At 43.2% G+C, this 18,683-nt stretch overlaps 1 protein-coding gene across 1 annotated transcript in view; it reads right to left on the bottom strand.

Moving 5' to 3' along the window:
- Positions 1 to 1,013: 1,013 nt before the first annotated feature.
- SMC1A (structural maintenance of chromosomes 1A) overlaps positions 1,014 to 18,683 on the bottom strand; it is a 66,208-nt gene continuing 48,538 nt past the window's right edge. The window contains exons 17-25 of the mRNA XM_075539415.1: positions 17,951 to 18,096; positions 17,707 to 17,860; positions 16,633 to 16,743; positions 8,243 to 8,399; positions 7,406 to 7,560; positions 7,141 to 7,292; positions 4,316 to 4,385; positions 3,931 to 4,041; positions 1,014 to 3,508 (exon numbers count right to left, since the gene is read on the bottom strand). Of these exons, the coding sequence (XP_075395530.1) occupies positions 3,425 to 3,508; positions 3,931 to 4,041; positions 4,316 to 4,385; positions 7,141 to 7,292; positions 7,406 to 7,560; positions 8,243 to 8,399; positions 16,633 to 16,743; positions 17,707 to 17,860; positions 17,951 to 18,096 (1,140 nt within the window). The 3' untranslated portion in view covers positions 1,014 to 3,424. The remainder of the gene's footprint in view (positions 3,509 to 3,930; positions 4,042 to 4,315; positions 4,386 to 7,140; positions 7,293 to 7,405; positions 7,561 to 8,242; positions 8,400 to 16,632; positions 16,744 to 17,706; positions 17,861 to 17,950; positions 18,097 to 18,683) is intronic.

Consider the following 18,683-nt stretch of genomic DNA (forward strand, 5'->3'; position numbering starts at 1 on the left):
CCAGGTTCCCAAGGAATAGAACCAGAGAAACGAATTTCTTACAAACCTCACATCTACTGAATGTCCAAGTGTGGCTTGGGACTGCTGCCTTTTCATTTTAAGTTTTTTTGAACGACTTTCGAGCCCTGGTGGCATAATGCGCTGCTAACCGCAAGGCCAGCAGTTGAAAACCACCAGCTTCTCCAAGGGAGAAAGATGGGATTTTCTACTCCTGTGACGTTACAGTCTTGGAAACTCAGAGTTAGATAATTCTGCCCTGTTCGCAGGGTTGTTGTGAGTTGGCATCGACTTCATGGCAGTGAGTTTTTGTTTCTTTGGGGGCGGGGGAGAGTAATAAGTTTTTGATGGTACTTTATTTTTTAAATCCTGTGTATTTGTTTTGAAAAAGAAGAAAAACACTCAAAAGGAATTCTGATGTACAACCACAGTTGATAACCATCTATATGCAGTGGAAAAATCACTAGAATGAATTGGGGGGACTTGGGTTCCTATCGAAACCATTGTCTGCTAGCTGGATCACTCGTGCGGATTCATTTCGCCTTTCTAGGCTTGTTCCCATCTGTAAAGTGGAAGCAGGGCATTGGAATTACGCTGCTGGTGAATACTGAAAAGCATAAGACAGACTTCTCCGTAGAAGCAGCGACGGCCAGATTTTTGTCTCTTATACTTTGGACATGCTATCAGGAGAGAAAAGGACATCATGCAGCAAAACAGAGGAGGGCCCTCAACAAGATGGACGGACACAGTGACTGCAGCAATGGGTTCACACAGAAGAACAACTGTGAGGCTGGCGCAGGACTAGGCAGTGTTGTGTTCTGCGCACAGAGTCTTTATGAGTAGGGACGGACTTTTGATGGCAGCTAACAACAACAAAGTGGGGAAGAATAACAACTGCTACCGCTTAAAGATCCAAGCGGTAGCTAAATTACTTTAAGCCTACTTCATTTAATTCTCTCTGCACTCCTGAATGGTAGGCACGTATTACTGTCTCTTCTGGATGAACACAAGACAAATTTAGTTTGTTTTAACAGCTACAGTTTTAATACATATTAGCAAAATCTACATAATTAACACATTAGATCCATAATTTCATGGACATCACTATTTAGGAAGAAATTAACGTAGATAACAATTCCAGACAAAAGATCTCAGAAGAAAAAAACCAGCAAACATCAAAGGAGATCATCTGGAAGTATCCATTAAAAAGCAAAATACAAAACTTCTACAACTCTGCAATTGTGCTCATAGCATCAACCCTAGGTAAACTTTCACACTTTACCACATCTATAAAGATACTCAAGGCAACATAACAGTAAAAACTAAAAGCACTGTTAATGTTCATCACAAAAGAAATAGGTTAGTGAAATGTGGTTCAGTCATACAAGCAATTACAAAGAAGGCAGTTCAACAAGCACAGCTTTCAAAAACATTAAGTCAAAAAAGCAATTTGCAGAACAATTCCATCTATCATTTCATCAAGCACACACAATGTTTTCAATAAATTCACATATGTCCAGGCAGACCTCAGAGATATTACAGACTCAATTCCAGAACACTGCAATAAAGTGAATACCACCATGAGTCATACGACTTAGTTTCCCAGTGCATATAAAAGTCTATTACATGGACAATTATGAAAAAGTTTGCAATAAGAGAATTCCAAGATGGGACACAGACAGATGGAGTGAGCACATGCTACTGGAAAAATGGTGCTAGTACGGTTGCTCAAAGCAGGGTTGCCACAAACCTTCAATTTGTAAAAAACAAACAAAAACAGTAATAGCCACAAAAGCACAATAAAGCAAGGCGTGCCTATATGTAAATTTATTAAAACAAAGGCTAGATGGATGTATAACAATAATAGTTAAGCACGAAGAGGGGGAAGGGATTAGGAGTGGCTGTCAGATCTAATTTCTTAAAAGGAGAATGGAATCAAGCATTAATATGGAATTAAAAGTGTTCATGCATTAGAATTAACTTATAAAGCATACAAATATAGACGGGAATAAGTCAAAGTCTGACAGTGTATGCAAAATGACTAAAGGCTGAACTCACTAATCCTCACAAAAAGATTAGTTCTCAAAAGGAACCTTACTAACATGTTAGAATGGGACAGGGTACAGCTTCTCTCCCCGCTACCTCCTCACAACCCATATTGGGGCTGAGATATTCAATTACCATGCACGGCTAAAGCTATGGTGGGCCTCTTTAGGTCCTTCACTTACTAGGTAAATCCCATTCAGGTATGGGACGTCCGTTCCCCGGCAACCAGGTCATTCCCAAACTCCCAGATTTGGCAGTTCCACCCGTCTCTAACAGCCTAGATCAGAAGCCCTGACAATTCAGGGAGGAAAAGGTTTGTATTCTGAGGGGTCAGCACTTAATGGGCTCCAGGAAGGGATAAGGCTTCCAAGAACTGGATATACATCATTAAACCCTAGGAGGTAGGTAATATTGTTGGTACACTTAGCTGACAAACGACAAACAAAAGTCAAATGCCTTGTTCAGTTAAACTAGGAAATGATTTAAAAATGGATGATCTGTCTTGTGTCCTACTCATCAAATCTACTTCCACTGAGTCCATTCAAACTCAACCTATAGGACAACATCGAACAGCTTAAGGTTTCCGAGATGTAGATCGTTGTGGAAGTAGCCAGCCTCATCTTTCTAAGAGCTGGTGGGTTGGTTTGCAGGCACTGGGTTGTTTAGACCACTGGGCTCTTTGCTCAGCACCAAGTACCTGATAAAATGTCACCAATGTGTCAGGATTCTATTCAAATATGAGCTTCTCTAGGCAGCCGGAAGGTAATCTTCCACTTCTGAAACAGTGCCTTTGCCTAGGACACTCAGCTAGCCAGAGTCATCCATGAGCCTGTTATCACCTCTTAACGAGAAAGCTAGAGACGGCATCTGGTCCAGCTCTGTATTACGAAAAGATAGCTGGACAAATCTGGGTGCTCACCATAGGTCTGACAAATGAGTGAATGAATATATGAATATATGAATGAGGGCAGTTTGGGGTGACTGCCTAAGAATCTTGTACGGTTCTGTGTAACTCTGCATAGCTCTGAGGTACTGTCATCCGAAATGCTCTTAGAATCAAATTCAGCCTAGGCTTCTTATAAAACAGGTCTCCAATATCTTATTATTTTTCAAACACACACATACAGTGTGCAAAGGGACCGTGATTATTATGGCTGCTAGGAGTGGGGGATGGTAAGCAAGGGTGCAGACAAATGGTCAGCACCTCCTTTCCTATAGCTCAGGAACTCTTGGTCCAGGCCTAACATCACCTCTGTTCCCCTCATCAGGCTTGATATAGCCTAAAATTCCCATGACTATGCCAAGCAGGGGAAGGCAGGAAGCCAAAGACAGAAATTGGGAGAGGTGCAGCTGAGGGATCCACACAGAGCAAGAGGGCAGACTATTGCTCATTGGGATTGGGGTTGGCATCTGGGTACTTGGTGAGGTCAAAGGTCAGGACTTTGCTGATCACACAGTCCCCTTGCTGTAGAAGAAAGGAGAAAAAGAAAAAAAAAGAGAGAATTAAGAGGGGTCTAGCACTTTAGGATTGGGGACTTCAAACCCACCCACCCCACTGCATGCATGCCCAAAGCCCAGTAAATGAGTCTTCCTGGATTAGAGAGGATGTGCTTGCTCCTACATGCCCTCTTTGCCTGCCTACCTTCAAACTCACCTTTTCTCTCCTGTCTGGCTGCCTGTCCTATCTACCCTTTCTACATGCAACTGTCCTACCCAGGTGGGCTAGCTAAGCCTCCGGGGCTGAGTTCCAACAAGCCCAGATGGTGGGTCAGGATCTGACTCCTTATGCTCCCCACTTCCCTTACCCCTCCACTTTAGCCTTCCTTTCCTGCCCTCGGGAGTCAGATGGGAGTGGGACTGGCTCCTAAGCTAAGCCTACTTACATACCTCAGGATAGACTCCAATGAGGCTCTCAGCCTTGGTGTAAAACTCCTCCTTGAGAGAGATGACAATGGCTTGGAAGTTGCAAGTCGACTGTTCCTTGATATAATTTGCCACCTGTGGGAGAGGCCACCAAGTAATTTAGCAGGGAAGCCCTAACCTTCCCTAGTCTTCCAGTCAGAACCAGTAGGCAGAAGAGGTGGGGTAAAGGTTGGAAGGTAGGTAAAGAGAGGTTGAGACAAGGTCACAATATGGATGACCCTGGGCCTACCATCCCAGGCACAGAGGGCATGTAGCAAAAGTGATTAGGGTGCACTCAGGAGTTTGCTCCCTGAACCCCAGCCCCAACCTAGCGGCCTCCCTCCTTGGCTCCCACTTTTCTTACACCTACCTTGCCAATGTTGGTGTTATCCAGGGCAGCATCGATTTCATCCAGAACGAAGAAGGGAGCTGGTTTGTAGCTAGGAGGGAACCAGTAAGTGAGCGGACATGAAATCCATGGCAAAGAGGGATGGAACAGCCCCATGTCTCATGAATAAGGCCAGTACCCCCCCTCTATTTCTTCAAAGATTAAAAAATGCAAGTTCCAATGTTGCCCAAGTCCCTAAAGGCCAATGAATCAACTGAGTCCTCCTGGAAACCCAGCTCTGTGCTCAAGGATCCTGTAGAAGAACCGGTCCTCTCAGAGAGCTTCTAGGCAGGTTAGGGAATAGAAACTTTCCTAGGTTCTGGCCAGAATGACTAAGCTGCTTAGATAATCGTCCAGTCTTTCCCACTCCCCCACGCTGTCAGATTTCCCTGCCTTGATGTCTACTGGAACTCTCTGGACAATTTCTATTCTACCTTTATATTTCTTGCTCTTGAAAACATTTCTTGGCCCATACACATCCTACCCCACACTGGATTGTCTCTCTGCTATACATCCACAGCACCATGCCTCACCTTAATAATAATTAGCACATTATCACACACCTTCCTGATGCCAAAACCCTTTCATACAGTCTCTTATGTTGTAGTGACCACCCCCAACCATAAAATTATTTTCGTTGATACTTCATCACTGTCATTTTGCTACTGTTATGAATCAGGTGGCCCCTGTGAGAGGATAGTTTGACCCCCAAAGGGGTTGCAACCCACAGGTTGAGAACTGCTGCCCTAGACAGTGAACTTCTCTAAGACAGAGGCCATGCCCAACTCATCTGCCCCCAACCCCTCCACAAAAACGACTGGGGCACAGCAGTCCTCAAGAAATTTTTGCTGCTTGAGAATTATACTCTTTTAAGAACCATATACATGGAATCAAACTGACAACATAGCTCTAGATATTATAAAGGAACCTTAGGGGGCAGCGAGTTTTTGTTAATGTAGAAAGTACAACTCAGAAGAGGAGAGCAAGAATGAGTGCACAGCTCAAAGAATGTAATCACAGTACTGAATTGTACATGTAGAAATGACTGAATGGTTCTGGCATTTGAACTCAGTCCTGTGGCTCCAACTCCAGCCACGTGCTGAACAGGTCAGTAAGTTGGTCAGTAACACTATGGAGGTACGCACTGCGTGGACTAACCAACCATCCGAGATCAACAGGGTAGCATTTGTCTGGGGATAAAATTCAGAAGGCAGGAAGGGTTATGAAGGAAAGGAATGAAACAGGGTAAGTGGAATCAGTGAAGTCACAGTGTGGGGATTGCAATCTACGACATAAAATAGGACCTATATGAATTCTTTAATGGAAAACTGATTTGTTCTATAAACCTTCACCCAATTCACAATAAAAAAAACCAGAAATGGTTGAATGGGTACATGCTTTCTGTGTATATTCTCAACAACAAAATTTAAATGTTTTAAATAAGACCCTATAGGAAAAATAGAAAAGTATTTCCTGAATGATGATGCATAATCAAGCACTAAATTGTGTGAGTCAGTCTTGAGTACTATGGGCATTCAGGAGGTAGCCAGGGGATGCCACAACAATCAAAGAGGGCTTTCTAAAGAGGGGAGGAGTAAGATAATGAGAAGGGTTAGAAAGCGACAGTCCTCAGGACCAATAATGAAAGTAGTGATGCCAGGAGGGTAGGGAGAGAAGTGTGGGGGTAGGAAGGGAATCACAATGATGAACATATTCACCACCACCCCTCACAGGGGGATGAATAACAGAAAAGTGGGTGAAGGGAGACAGCAGATGACGTAAGATACATCATAAGATACATTTATAATTTATCAAGGGTTCATGAGGGAGGGAGAAAAAAGAAACTGGCACCAAGGGCTCAAGTAGAAAGAAAATATTTTGAAAATGATGATGCAATATACGTACAAAAGTGCTTCACATAATGGATGGATGGTGATAAGAGGTATAAGAGCCCCCAATAAAATGATTTTTAAGAGAGAGAGAGGGGAAGATGGAATAGAAACAAGAAACATAGGAAGGAAATGTGATAGGTGGTGTTACGCTTAAGGAATTATAATAAATTAAACAAAAATAAACTAAAGGTGGTCTGATGCTGCATTCTTCCTCTGTAAGACCAAAGGTGTCATGTATTGGTGGGTGAGTAGAGGAAGAAAACTAGACTTGGCGTTAAATCCTGGAGCTTCTATTTATTTGCCTATGTGAACTGGAGTAAGTCATTTATACATTCTAGGCCAGCAGTTCTCAACCTGTGGGTCGCGACCCCTTTGGGGCCCCAATTCATAACAGCAGCAAAATTAGTTATGAAGTAGCAGTGAACATAGTTTTATGGTTGGGGGGGGGTCACCACAACACGAGGAACTGTATTAAAGGGTCGCGACATTAGGAAAGTTGAGAACCGCTGCTCTAGGCCTTTAATTGCCCACCTAGAAAGCATAGAAAATTCCTGCTTCATAAGATCATTAACTGATCACTAGGAAAATATGATCATTTTCTAGTGATTTTCACTAGGAAGATCACTAATAAAACTCAAGTAAACGTCCAAAAGTGATACTCAAGTTAGATTTGCCTTATTAGGTAGCACCATGTGAGTAAGCAAAAAACCTGGAGGCTGAAGATATGCAGGATCTAGTAAGGACATGCTACATGGATACGCTGCATGGGAGGGACAAGTCTGGGAAAACCAAACTGAGATACACTGGTTCGACTAGAACAGTTCCACCTCCAAAGACCTCGCCCTGTCATTGTGCTCCTGAACTGTATTGGTCTAGTTCCATCTCTGGACCAACGGCTCTGTGGAACAGCCTCACCTGTGGATGGCGAACAGCAGAGCCAGAGCCGCTACTGTTTTCTCTCCCCCCGACAGGTTGTCCATGGGCCGGAAGCGTTTGCCAGGAGCTACGCAGTTATAGTTGATGCCATCCAAGTAGGGTTCCTCGGGGTTCTCGGGGCCCAGGAATGCCTAAGAGGAAGGCAGATGACTCAGGATCTGGATCTAGGTCTGGATACGCATGGGAACAGGAAGTACAGAGGAAAGGACCAATAGCAGGAATTGATTAAAGGGTTCCAACCTACCTGGGCACTGCTGTTGCGGGACAGGGCCTTATAAATCTCATCAATGTTGGTCGCCACAGATTCAAAACAAGCATTGAAACGGTCAAAGCGTTCCTTCTTGATCTGTTCAAATGCCTGCTTGGCCTTCTTAGCTCGCTTTCGGGCTGCCTCAAACTCTGCCACAAGTAAAAGACAGCAGATGCCTTCAGTGCCCTGGCTCTGACAGGGCTGGGAACAGCCTGGCAATGATCAGTGACCATTTACAGACGAGGTACTTTTCACTGAGAGACAGAAATGCCTCCAGACTCTGCAACCAATGGGACGGGACCCCACAGAGCAGTGCTTCTCAACCTCCCTAATGCCGTGACCCTTTCACACAGTTCCTCATGTGGTGGCGACCCCCAACCAGAACACTATTTTCCTTGCTACTTCAGAACTGTCATTTTGCTACTTTCATGACTCTGGCGACCACTGTGAAAGGGTCGCTCGACTCCCAAGTGGGTCGTGACTCACAGGTTGAGGACTGCCGCACCAGAGGAAGAAACCTGCTTGAAGCAACATAAACATGGATTCCTCTCTGGGCTCTACCAACAACCAGCTCTGCCACCTTGGACACACTTCATTTTCCCTCACTGAACTCTGTAAAACAGGTGTGATGATGACCCTACTGTTCAACGCTCTCTAAAGTTTTTAAAGAAAGCATATAAAAATAGGAGCTGCTGTAATGGACAAGGGGGCTTCAAGAGCTCATGGAAAAATGACATAAAAAGATAATGGAATTTTTCTACGAACTTTAAAAAAGATACCTATCAGGAGAGACTCCTACCTTCATTTCAAGGCCCAAAGGGAGAATCTTACCATCTGAGGTCTCCTGGAATTTGTCACGGACACTTTCCAGCTTTTCCATGGCCTTCATGTTGGGGGCAGCAATACGCTGGAGTACGCTCTGCTGCTCATTTAGTTTCTGCTGTAGTGTGTTCATCTCCTGCTTGATCTCTTCCTCAGCCTGGGCATCCTATAAGGCCCAGTCCCAGCACAATCAAGAAGGGTCAGATTCGGCCCTGGACACATGCTCCCATGCAGAAAGTAGGTTCTTCCTCTCCAGTTCAGCTCCTCCCCCACCAGCTCCTGCCTACAGGAACCATTTCCAATATCCTTGGAAATTACATGCTAGTGGTGCCCTTGCTCTAAGCCCTGCCAACATCTGTCTCTCAGGAGGTAGTGCCCCTTCCTGGCTCACGGTCCACGCCATGAGCCGGCATCACCCCAAGGTGTGACCTAGAGGCTCTCACCCAAGCTGCTCTTCACTCCACTTAAGCATTACACTGACAAAGACAACTTACATTTTCAGTTCAGAACACTGCCGATGAACAAATTCTTTGTGAGTTTGGTTTGAGATTTATGAATATTTTATATGCATGTCTGACTGTGCCTTTTGTTATAAATAAATATTTATTGCATGCCTACTAAGGGCTCTTTATATGTTATAATACGAGAGCTCCTGAGTCTAACAGAGGAGTGCTTATAAAGAGTCAGAATTAATGCTAAAATTTTTAAAAGCAGAAAAAGTTGGGTCAGCACACAAGAAAGAGACCGAACTAGGCTCCGGTGCCACAGAAAGCTTCCAGAAACATGTCTGTGCTAAAGCCCACAGGAGAGAAGAAACCGGGTTCATGCAGAAGGAAATATTGCAGTCAAATATTAGAGGGTTTTGTTTCATTCAAGGAATTTAGAAAGCCAATCAGGAAGATGCAGCTTTCTACTCCCATAAAAAGTTACAGTCTCAGAAACTCACAGCAATTCCACCCTATCCTATAGGGTCATTATGAGTCAGCATCCACACAATGGCAGTGACTTTTTGTTTTTTATTTTAAATCGTTTTATTAGGAGCTGATATAACTCTTATCCGATCCATACATACATCAATTGTATAAAGCACATTTGTACATTCATTGCCCTCATCACTGAAAACATTTGCTCTTCCACCTAAGGCCCTGGCAACAGCTCATTTTTTGCCCTCCCTCCCTGCTCCCCCTTCCCTCATGAACCCTTGATTATTTTGTCATATCTTGCCCTGTCCGACATCTCCCCTCACCCACTCTTCTGTTGTCCGTCCCCCAGGAAGGAGGTCACATGTAGATCCTTGTAATCAGTTCCCCCTTTCCAACCCACCGTCCCAGTATTGCCACTCACACCACTGGTCCTGAGGAGATCACCTGCCCTGGATTCCCTGTTTCCAGTTCAATCTGTACCAGTGTACATTCTCTGGTCTAGCCAGATTTGTAAGGTAGAATTTGGATCATGATAGTGGGAGAGGAGGAAGCATTTAGGAACTAGAGGAAAGTTGTATGTTTCATCGTTGCTACATCGCACCCTGACTGGCTCGTCTCTTCCCCGAGACCACTCTGTAAGGGGATATCCGGTGACCTACAAATGGGCGTTGGGTCTCCACTCTGCACCCCCCCCCATTTACTATGATATGATTTTTTGTACTAATGATGCCTGATAACTGATCCCTTCGACACCTCGTGATCACACAGGCTGGTGTGCTTCTTCCATGTGGACTTTGTTGCTTCTGAGCTAAATGGCTGCTTGTTTGTTTACCTTCAAGCCTTTAAGGCCCTAGACGCTATATCTTTTGATAGCTGGGCACCATCAGCTTTCTTCAGCACATTTACTTATTCACCCGCTTTGTCTTCAGCGGTTGTGTCAGGAAGGTGGGCTTTTTGGTTTAATGGCTAATGATCTGAAGCATTTCTTCAGGTGTTGTTGACTACCTGAATGTCTTCTTAGGTGGTCTATTAATGTGTTCTGCATATTTTTAAAATTAGATTGTTTATGTTGTTGAGATTCATATATATATATTTTAGGTGAGATATATAAGGTACAAAAAAGTATGCTACCTTTTATCTAAGAAACGAGTGGCTGTGAGCCCCCATTAAATGACTTAAAAAATGAGTGGCAAGAATATATTTTTAGAACCACATGAAAATGTTACGATTATAAAATAAAATGTGACCATATTTTGAAAAGTTAGTGGCCAACAGAATATTCGCAAAATTTCAAAGAATTACGCTAAAAAATGCTTACTAATCACAAATGTTAAAATGTTGATTTAGATGCCAAAGATCTGGCAAAGAATACTTTAACAAATGGATCAAATTAAGCATCGATACTAATAGGACTCCTGGTCTGCTGCAATATGAAGTAAAGACATTAGCAATGAAGTAATAAAATGTTCTTAGCCCCAACTATTTAACTTCAATCTATCAGGTATCTAGTCTATACCAAACTTTCCATTTAAAGAAAAATTAAAACACCCCTGTAAAAAACTCCAACATACCCACAATTATGACCTTCTACAAGGAAACTCAAATGGATTCATCAGATGATCAATGTCATGGGGAAAAAAGTGAATGGGATTATTCTATATAGAAAGAAATTAAACCAAATAGTAAAAGCAATACTTGAATCTTGATTGAATTACAGTCTTAAAACATTATAAAAAACACTTTAGGAGCAAATAGGAAATTTATATATGCCTAGTTATTTGGTATTGTTATTAATTTTCTTGGATGCAATACTGAATTATGGTTATATAAAATCCCTTGGTCCTAGCATGTTTTAGTGTCTGGGGTCTTAAAGGCTTGAAGGTAAACAAGCAGCCATCTAGCTGAAAAGCAACAAAGTCCACATGGAAGAAGCACATCAGCTTGTGCGATCACGGAGGTGCCGAAGGGATCAGGTATCAGGCATCATCAGAACAGAAAATCATATCATTGCGAATGACGGGGAGTACAGAGTGGAGACCCAAAGCCCATCTGTAGGCACCTAGACATCCCCTTAACAGAAGGGTCACGGGAAGGAGACTAGCCAGTCAGGGTGCAGTACAGCACCGATGAAACATATGACTTTCCTCTAGTTCTTTAATGCTTCCTCCTCACACTATCATGAGCCCAATTCTACGATACAAATCTGGCTAGACCAGAGGATGTACATTGGTAGAGATCAGAGCTGGAAACACAGGGAATCCAGGACAGATAAATCCCACAGGACCAATAATGAGAGTAGCAATACCAGGAAGGAAAGGGGAAAGTGGGGGAGAAAGGGGGAACCGATCACAATGATCTACATAGAACCCCCTCCCTGGGGGATGGACAACAGAAAAAAGCAGGTGATGAGAGACATCGGTCAGTGTAAGACATGACAAAATAATAATTTATAAATTATCAATGGTTCATGAGGGAGGGAGGGTGAGGGAAGGAGGAAGGGATGGGGAAAAATGAGGAGCTGATACCAATGGCTCAAGTAGAAAGAAATGTTTTAAGAATGATGATGGCCACACAATGGATGGATGGATGGATTGTGATAAGACTTAATGAGCCCCCAATAAAATAAGTTTTAAAAACTTCATGAAACGCTAATAGAGAACTTTATAAAAGATGGATCAGGCTAACAACATACACATACATAGTAAACATTGTTTTTGGTTTTCCTAACTTTCTATTGTGTAAATTCTTAAAAATACATAAAAGTACATAGAAGAAAAATCTGAGCTCCCCATTGCTGTTGAGTTGATTCCAATTCATAGTAACCCTATAGGATAGAGTAGAACAATCCCATGGGGCTTCCAAAAGCAAACTACCACATCTTTCTCCCACATAATGGATGGTAAGTTCAAACCGTTGACCTCTAAGTGAACAGCCAAGTACTGACCCACTGGACTATCAGGGCTAATATGTACCCATTAGCCAGCTTCAATGATCAATTAAAGGCTAATGCTATGCCATCTAAACTTTCCAACCCCCCCCCCCACTGAATTACACTTAAAGCAAATCCCAGACATTATCACTTCATTTGTAAATATTTCATATTTCTTTCTCAAAGAGGTTTTCACATCATTGGTTAATATTGCTTATAGTTATTGTGTTAGATGGTCTGCTGCTGTAGGGCACTACCCTGTATACTGCAGAACACTTAGCAACATCCATGGTCTCTATCCACTAGGTGCCACTATTAAAACCCACCCCAATAGTGACAACCAAAATGGTCTCCAAGAAAACCCTACCAAACGCACTGCAATTGGGTCAATGACAACTCATAGTGGCCTTATAGAAAAGGGTAGAACTGTCCTGGTGGGTTTCCGAGACTAACTTTACAGCAACAGAAAGCCCCGTGGAGTAGCTATTGGTTTCAAACTGCTAACCTAAGGCCACTAGGGCTCCATAAGAAATTTGCCCTTTCACCCTGAGAATCAAAGGACCAAACCAAAAAACTCACTACCAACAAGCTGATTCTAACTCACAGTGACCTCAAAGGACAGAGTAGAACTGCCTCTTTGGGTTTCTTCAACTTGAAATCGGGGATGAGGCAACTTTGTTTTTCTTCCAAGGGCCACTTGGGTATTTACAACATCATCTGCAGGCCACACAAAATTATCAACTTAATATTTAGCCTGCTATATATGGTCTTAAGCATTTAAAATGCTTCTCTTCGGTGAAGTGTATGATGTTAGCTGGTATTGATGATTTTGAGGACCTTATATACCTCACAGGCCTGACATTCCCCACCCCTGCTTCAAATCTTTATTTGATTCCCACGGAACCACTGGTAGATTTGAACGCTCACCCTGTAGTTAGTCACTCGTTGCATGCTGCACTATTCCAATCAGAGCTGACAACAGTTCCTTTGTATGGAAAACTATGGGGTTAGTGTTCAAACTGTCCTGGTTGCTTTAAGAAAAAAAAATTGTTTTAAGTTTTTTTACTATCAGGATCCATTCAAGTGCCTACATTGAAACTAAGTTTTACTTAGTTTATAGGTTCCATCTCTTTTTTATTTCCTCATAATGGATTCAAATGAGGCCTACGCATTACAATTAGCTAATTTGTCTCTCAGTTTATAACAGTGTTTCCCAAAGAGAGGACATCACCCCCTGTGGGCTACTGGAACAATCCAAACACAAAACGCACTGCCATTGAGTTGATCCATAGTGATTCTATAGGGCAAAGTAGAACTGCTCCTGGGGATTTCTGAGACTCTAACTCTTTATGGGAGAGGCCTCATTTTACTCCCATGCAGCAGGTGGTGCTGGTTTTGAGCTGCTGACCATGTCGTTAGCAGCCAATGCATAATACACTACACTGGGCTCCTCTGGAACAATGAGGGTGGTGGTGTTGACAGCTCCTCTGGGACTATGGGGTGGTGGGGGTGGTGTGTGCACACTGCATTCAAACCCATATCCTGAATTACAGATTACAGTATTAAAGTTTTTAATTACCAAGAGTTGCTGAGTAATTTTTTTTTCTGAAAAGGTGGTGGTAGGTCAAATATGTTTGGAAACCTATGGCTTGAAACAATCCCTCCTCCTCCTTTATTTTTTCCTGCCCATTTATTTATAAAAAGAAATCGGGTATTTTATTCTTTAGTTTCCCACAGTTGAATTTGACTAACAGTAACCCTGCGTCTTTATTTAACAAACTCTTCTGGCACAAGTGTTTCTCATAGCCAGTGGATCTAGACCAAGGGTTGGCAAACTGCAGCTCGCCAGCCATTTTTAGCTCTTTTGATATGTATATGTGTCTCTGAAGTTCATGTATAAAATTTTGAAAGAACATTATTCAGGTAATGGTGATTTAATTTATAAAAAATATACTGATGAAAAAATATGTATATATATTGATGACTCTCAAGTAACTTTTAAATTGTTGTGAGGGAAAGAACTGGCCCTTCCATCTCAAAAGTCTGTCAACCCCTGATCTCCATACTTGATCACATTCATGTTTGAATTTTTGTCACGAACATTTTATAAGTACTATTGAACACTGAATGATTTGACCAGTGCAAAGGAATACAACTGCGCATCATTTGTCCAGGGATGTAACGCAAAAGGAAAGTCACAAGCACAAAGCACCACCCATGACACATTCTTAGAAAAAATAATGAACCTAAATCCAAGCAAACCCTAAACTAACAACTTACAGAAAATACAGGGGACCCAAGAACATGCTAAAAACCAAAGATGTGATCAGAAAACTGTACATGTCAAATGTCAGAATTTCTTAAATAAATGAAAACAAACAATAAAGAGGGTGAGGGGCATGTCACAGACTAGTAGAGATATATCAACCCGTTGTAACACATGAGCCTAAACTGACGCCCAATTTAAACATAGAAAGCTTTTAAGTATTTATGGGACTCTCATGGAAACCTAAGCACTTGCTGATTACCGGACATTGTGGAGTTTTATTACATTTTTTGAGATGTGATATTGTGGCAGTGCTGTTTTGTTTTCAAGTCCTTATAATCTAGTTCATAGGCACCCAAACTAATTTGGCCCTCTTTTCAGGAAAAAAACCACCACCACCAAAAAAAGCTCAGTACCTACGCCTTGTCAATGTGCTCTAACCCACAGCCCAGGATAAACTGTAGGTGTTTGCTGTTGCAGACCGCCCCCCCCCCGCCCCCGCCACACACACACCAGATAGGTAGTAGTGCCATCCACTTTAGGAGCCACTGTTCTAGATGCTGAGGTAATTATAAACAATATCTGGAGTGACTCTATAAGGGTCCACTAGGGATAAACGAGTCTTAGAAGCAAATCACCATCTGTCGCTAACTATGAGATTTAAGTGACGGGTAGCTGGGCTCGGGTTCCTATCATCCTCTCTACCATTTGAAACATCCATAATGAAAATGCTTACAAATATTACATCCCCCTGACTATAATGGTGAAGTATGAATCATAAAGCACTGGAGTTTAGAAAGTTCCTACAGTATAAAAGGAACCCTGGGATAGGGCAGAGGTTGTACACTGGTACATATGAGGGCTGGAGGCACAGGGAATCCAGGGTGGATGATACCTTCAGGACCAAGGGTGTGAGGGGCGATGCTGGGAGAGTGTAGGGTGAGTGGGTTGGAAAGGGGGAACTGATTACAGGGATCCACATGTGACCTCCTCCCTGGGAGAGGGACAGCAGAGAAGGTGGGGAAGGGAGACTCCGGATAGAGCAAGATAAGACAAAATAACAATGTATAAATAACAAAGGGCACATGAGGGAGGGGGGAGCGGGGAGGGAGGGGAAAAAAAAGAGGACCTGATGCAAAGGGCTTAAGTGGAGAGCAAATGCTTTGAGAATGATTGGGGCAGGGAATGTATGGCTGTGCTTTATACAATTGATGTATGTATATGTATGGATTGTGATAAGAGTTGTATGAGTCCCTAATAAAATGTAAAAAAAGAAAAGGAAAAAAAAAAGAAAATGATTAGGGCAAAGAATGTACAGATGTGGTTTATACAATTGATGTATGTATATGTATGGACTGTGATAAGAGTTGTATGAACCCCTAATAAAACGTTTATAACAAACAAAAAAAAAAAGGAACCCTGGTGGCGTAGTAGTTACGCATCGGGCTGCTAACCACAAGTTCAGCAGTTTGAAACCAACAGCAACTCCTCAGGAGAGAGACGGGCCTTTCTACTGCAGTAAAGAGCCTTAGAAACTCACAGGAGCCGTTCTACCCTACTCTATTGGGGCACTATGAGTCGGAATCAACTCTATGGCAGTGAAGAGCTTTTTTTCCTGCAGTATACCCCTACGTGAAGGATGAAAGTGGCCCCAAACAAAAAACTGGTGGAAACAGAAGAAAAAGCAGCTTTCAGTAGAGTTCAAGTCACCATGCCCTGACAAGTAAGTGAATTTGTGATGTGAGAGGAATTAAGGATGGTGGTCAGATTTCTGGCTCAAGCTTGAGGGTTGTACTGAGAGGTGGATTTGGGGAAGCTGATTAAGGCTGCAGGTATCTATGGAGGTACCGCGCATAACACAGATGGTAGCTTAAGCCAAGAGACTGAGAGAAAGATCAGGATGAGAGAATTCCAAAAACGAGAGTTTCTAGGACAGAGCCCTGCGAAAAGTTTGAAGTCTCATTTTTTCAATTTATAGACCCGCGTTCTCTCCCTATGTATGCATCCAGACTAAGACAAGTACATACTTAGAGAGAGAAAAGGGCCAGAGACAGAAGCAAATGGTAGTGAAGGTGGAAGATGTGCCTATGTCTTTATGTATAAAATGGAGAGCACCCTAGGTCAAAAGTCAACCCTCCCTTACCAGCTCTCCCCATTTTACATTCTTGGTCTCTGTAGGGTCCAGAGGGGCTGACCCTCTATAACTACGGCTTGGACCATAACTATCCAACCCCCACTCCTCTCACCCCCCCCACTCCCCACCCCCATGACTGATCCTTACCTTCAGATCCTCACACAGATCGCCATAGTCAATCTCGATGAGGGCCTCTCGTGCGTAGATACTGGAAGTTCTCTGGGAACCACTCACTGAATCCTCCCCCTGGGAGCTACCCTGCAATGGTGAGAGGGAGATTCTAATGGAGCAGACTGCCATGAGAGTGACCCTCTGTGGGAGGGAGCCTGAGATTTCCGTTGTAGCCTTCTACACCTCTGAGAAAGCACCTGGTAAGAAAACAGTACGGCAAATGGAACAACAGCTTTAAAGATTCAAAACCGGGTTCTGGCGGTAACAGTATGATCAGGGAAGCCACACTCTCTGATCCCAAGTGTCTTCGCCTGTTTGGTAGGGTTATAGTTAAGATTAGACTAATGATGTCACGTACTATTGTGATGTCTGGCACATTTCTGGTGTTTAAAATGTTTTATTGAATTGAAATGAAATGTTATTTGGGAGGAAGGGAAGGAGGAAGACCAGGGATACTAAGATATATGACCAGGTCTACGATGAATATATATAATCCTCCCCTCAGTTATCATTCCCTGGGCCCTCACTACCAATGTTCACTTCCAATGGAGTCCATGTCTCAACTCCCCTATTAGCGTTCCACTCTTTCAGAAAGCTAAGCTTTCTTTACTCTGCACTTCTGATGGCCCCTACCCCACCCTCTTGGCCAACTTCCCTCCCTGCGACTATCATCTCTCTGGTCCCCAAAGCTTCCTGGTTTCCTTTGCTCTTACTCTTGGCTAATGTCTCTCAGTTCTCAATCTGACACCTATTACTATTATCTATCACCCAGTAGAGTTAGCACAGTTCAAGTCTCTAAAATTAATGGATGACTTCATCCTCTGGCTTACATCCTTTACCACCTGCTGGCATACCCTACCCCCAATTCAAGTTCCCTCTTACACCAGACCTATTCCTTTTCATATCATCTGCCTCCTACCACCTCACCTTCATTGCCCTGCATCTGTCCTATATCCCTTCACCAACTCCTGCCTATAACCATTCTATCACTTACCATCCCTGGTTAATATTTTTTTGCAGCCCACGCCCACCATCAGCAAAAATTCTTACCTCTTCCTGACTAATATCATCCATGGTCCCCTTAGACAGTGGCAACTTGATATCCTGCATCTTGCAGGCCTGTAGCAGGTTGTGGCGGTCACTGCGCTTCTGTTCAAGCTTGGTCTCAATGGCTGTCACCTCCTTCTGTAAGTGAGTCATTTCCCTAAGAAGGTTCAGGGAGCTAAGTAAGACCCAAGTCCGGCAACTTGCCTGTTCTACTTACTTCGCATGCTCTGAATCTGAACTCACTCACTTGTTGGCTCCGCCCAGTTTCTTACGAATCTCCTCCATCTCATGATTTTTATCATTCACCTCTGATTTCTTGGCCAGGTGCTGGTTCTTCAGGTCTTGTAGCTGGGCCATAGTCTCATCTATGATCTTCATGTGTCTTTGCTCCTCCTGGTCCCAGCAAGGAAACAGAACAGAGGTGAAACATGTGGTATGAGTTGGGGGTGCCAGCCCCCCACTACTAATCCTGGATTCAGTAAGCACAGTTGTACGGGTGAGATATATAAATATTATATTAAAGTCATCGAGAGCATGAAAGATAGAAGAGATATTGCAATAATGGGGTCACACACTTCATGGTAGTATTGCTCACCTCAGCCCCACTTGGTGGTCCACGTGGAGAGAGGGGGAAGGGAAGGAGGACAAGGGGAAAGGGAAACAGGGAGGAGAGGGAACCTAGGAGAGAGGGGGGTAGAGACCAGCCAGAGAGGCCTCTATTGCTAACCCAGGCTTATATAGCTTTGGGGGACGTGCAGGCCCACTAATTACAGGTAAAGAAATACATCGCAGGAAGGGGTTGCACTATAGGTTATAGAGCAATGAGAGGGGGAGGTCTATTCTAGGGACATACACGCAATAGGAAGAGGAGGGATTGGGGTATACATGTGACAAGATGGGCGGATCCTATATTTAGGATGGCAGCTTAACTTTGACCTGGTTCTCTGGATCTCCATAGGAACCATTATCAGTAGGGTGGT

This window comes from Tenrec ecaudatus, chromosome X, assembly GCF_050624435.1.
Source record: "Tenrec ecaudatus isolate mTenEca1 chromosome X, mTenEca1.hap1, whole genome shotgun sequence".
In the NCBI taxonomy this organism is placed as follows: domain Eukaryota; kingdom Metazoa; phylum Chordata; class Mammalia; order Afrosoricida; family Tenrecidae; genus Tenrec; species Tenrec ecaudatus.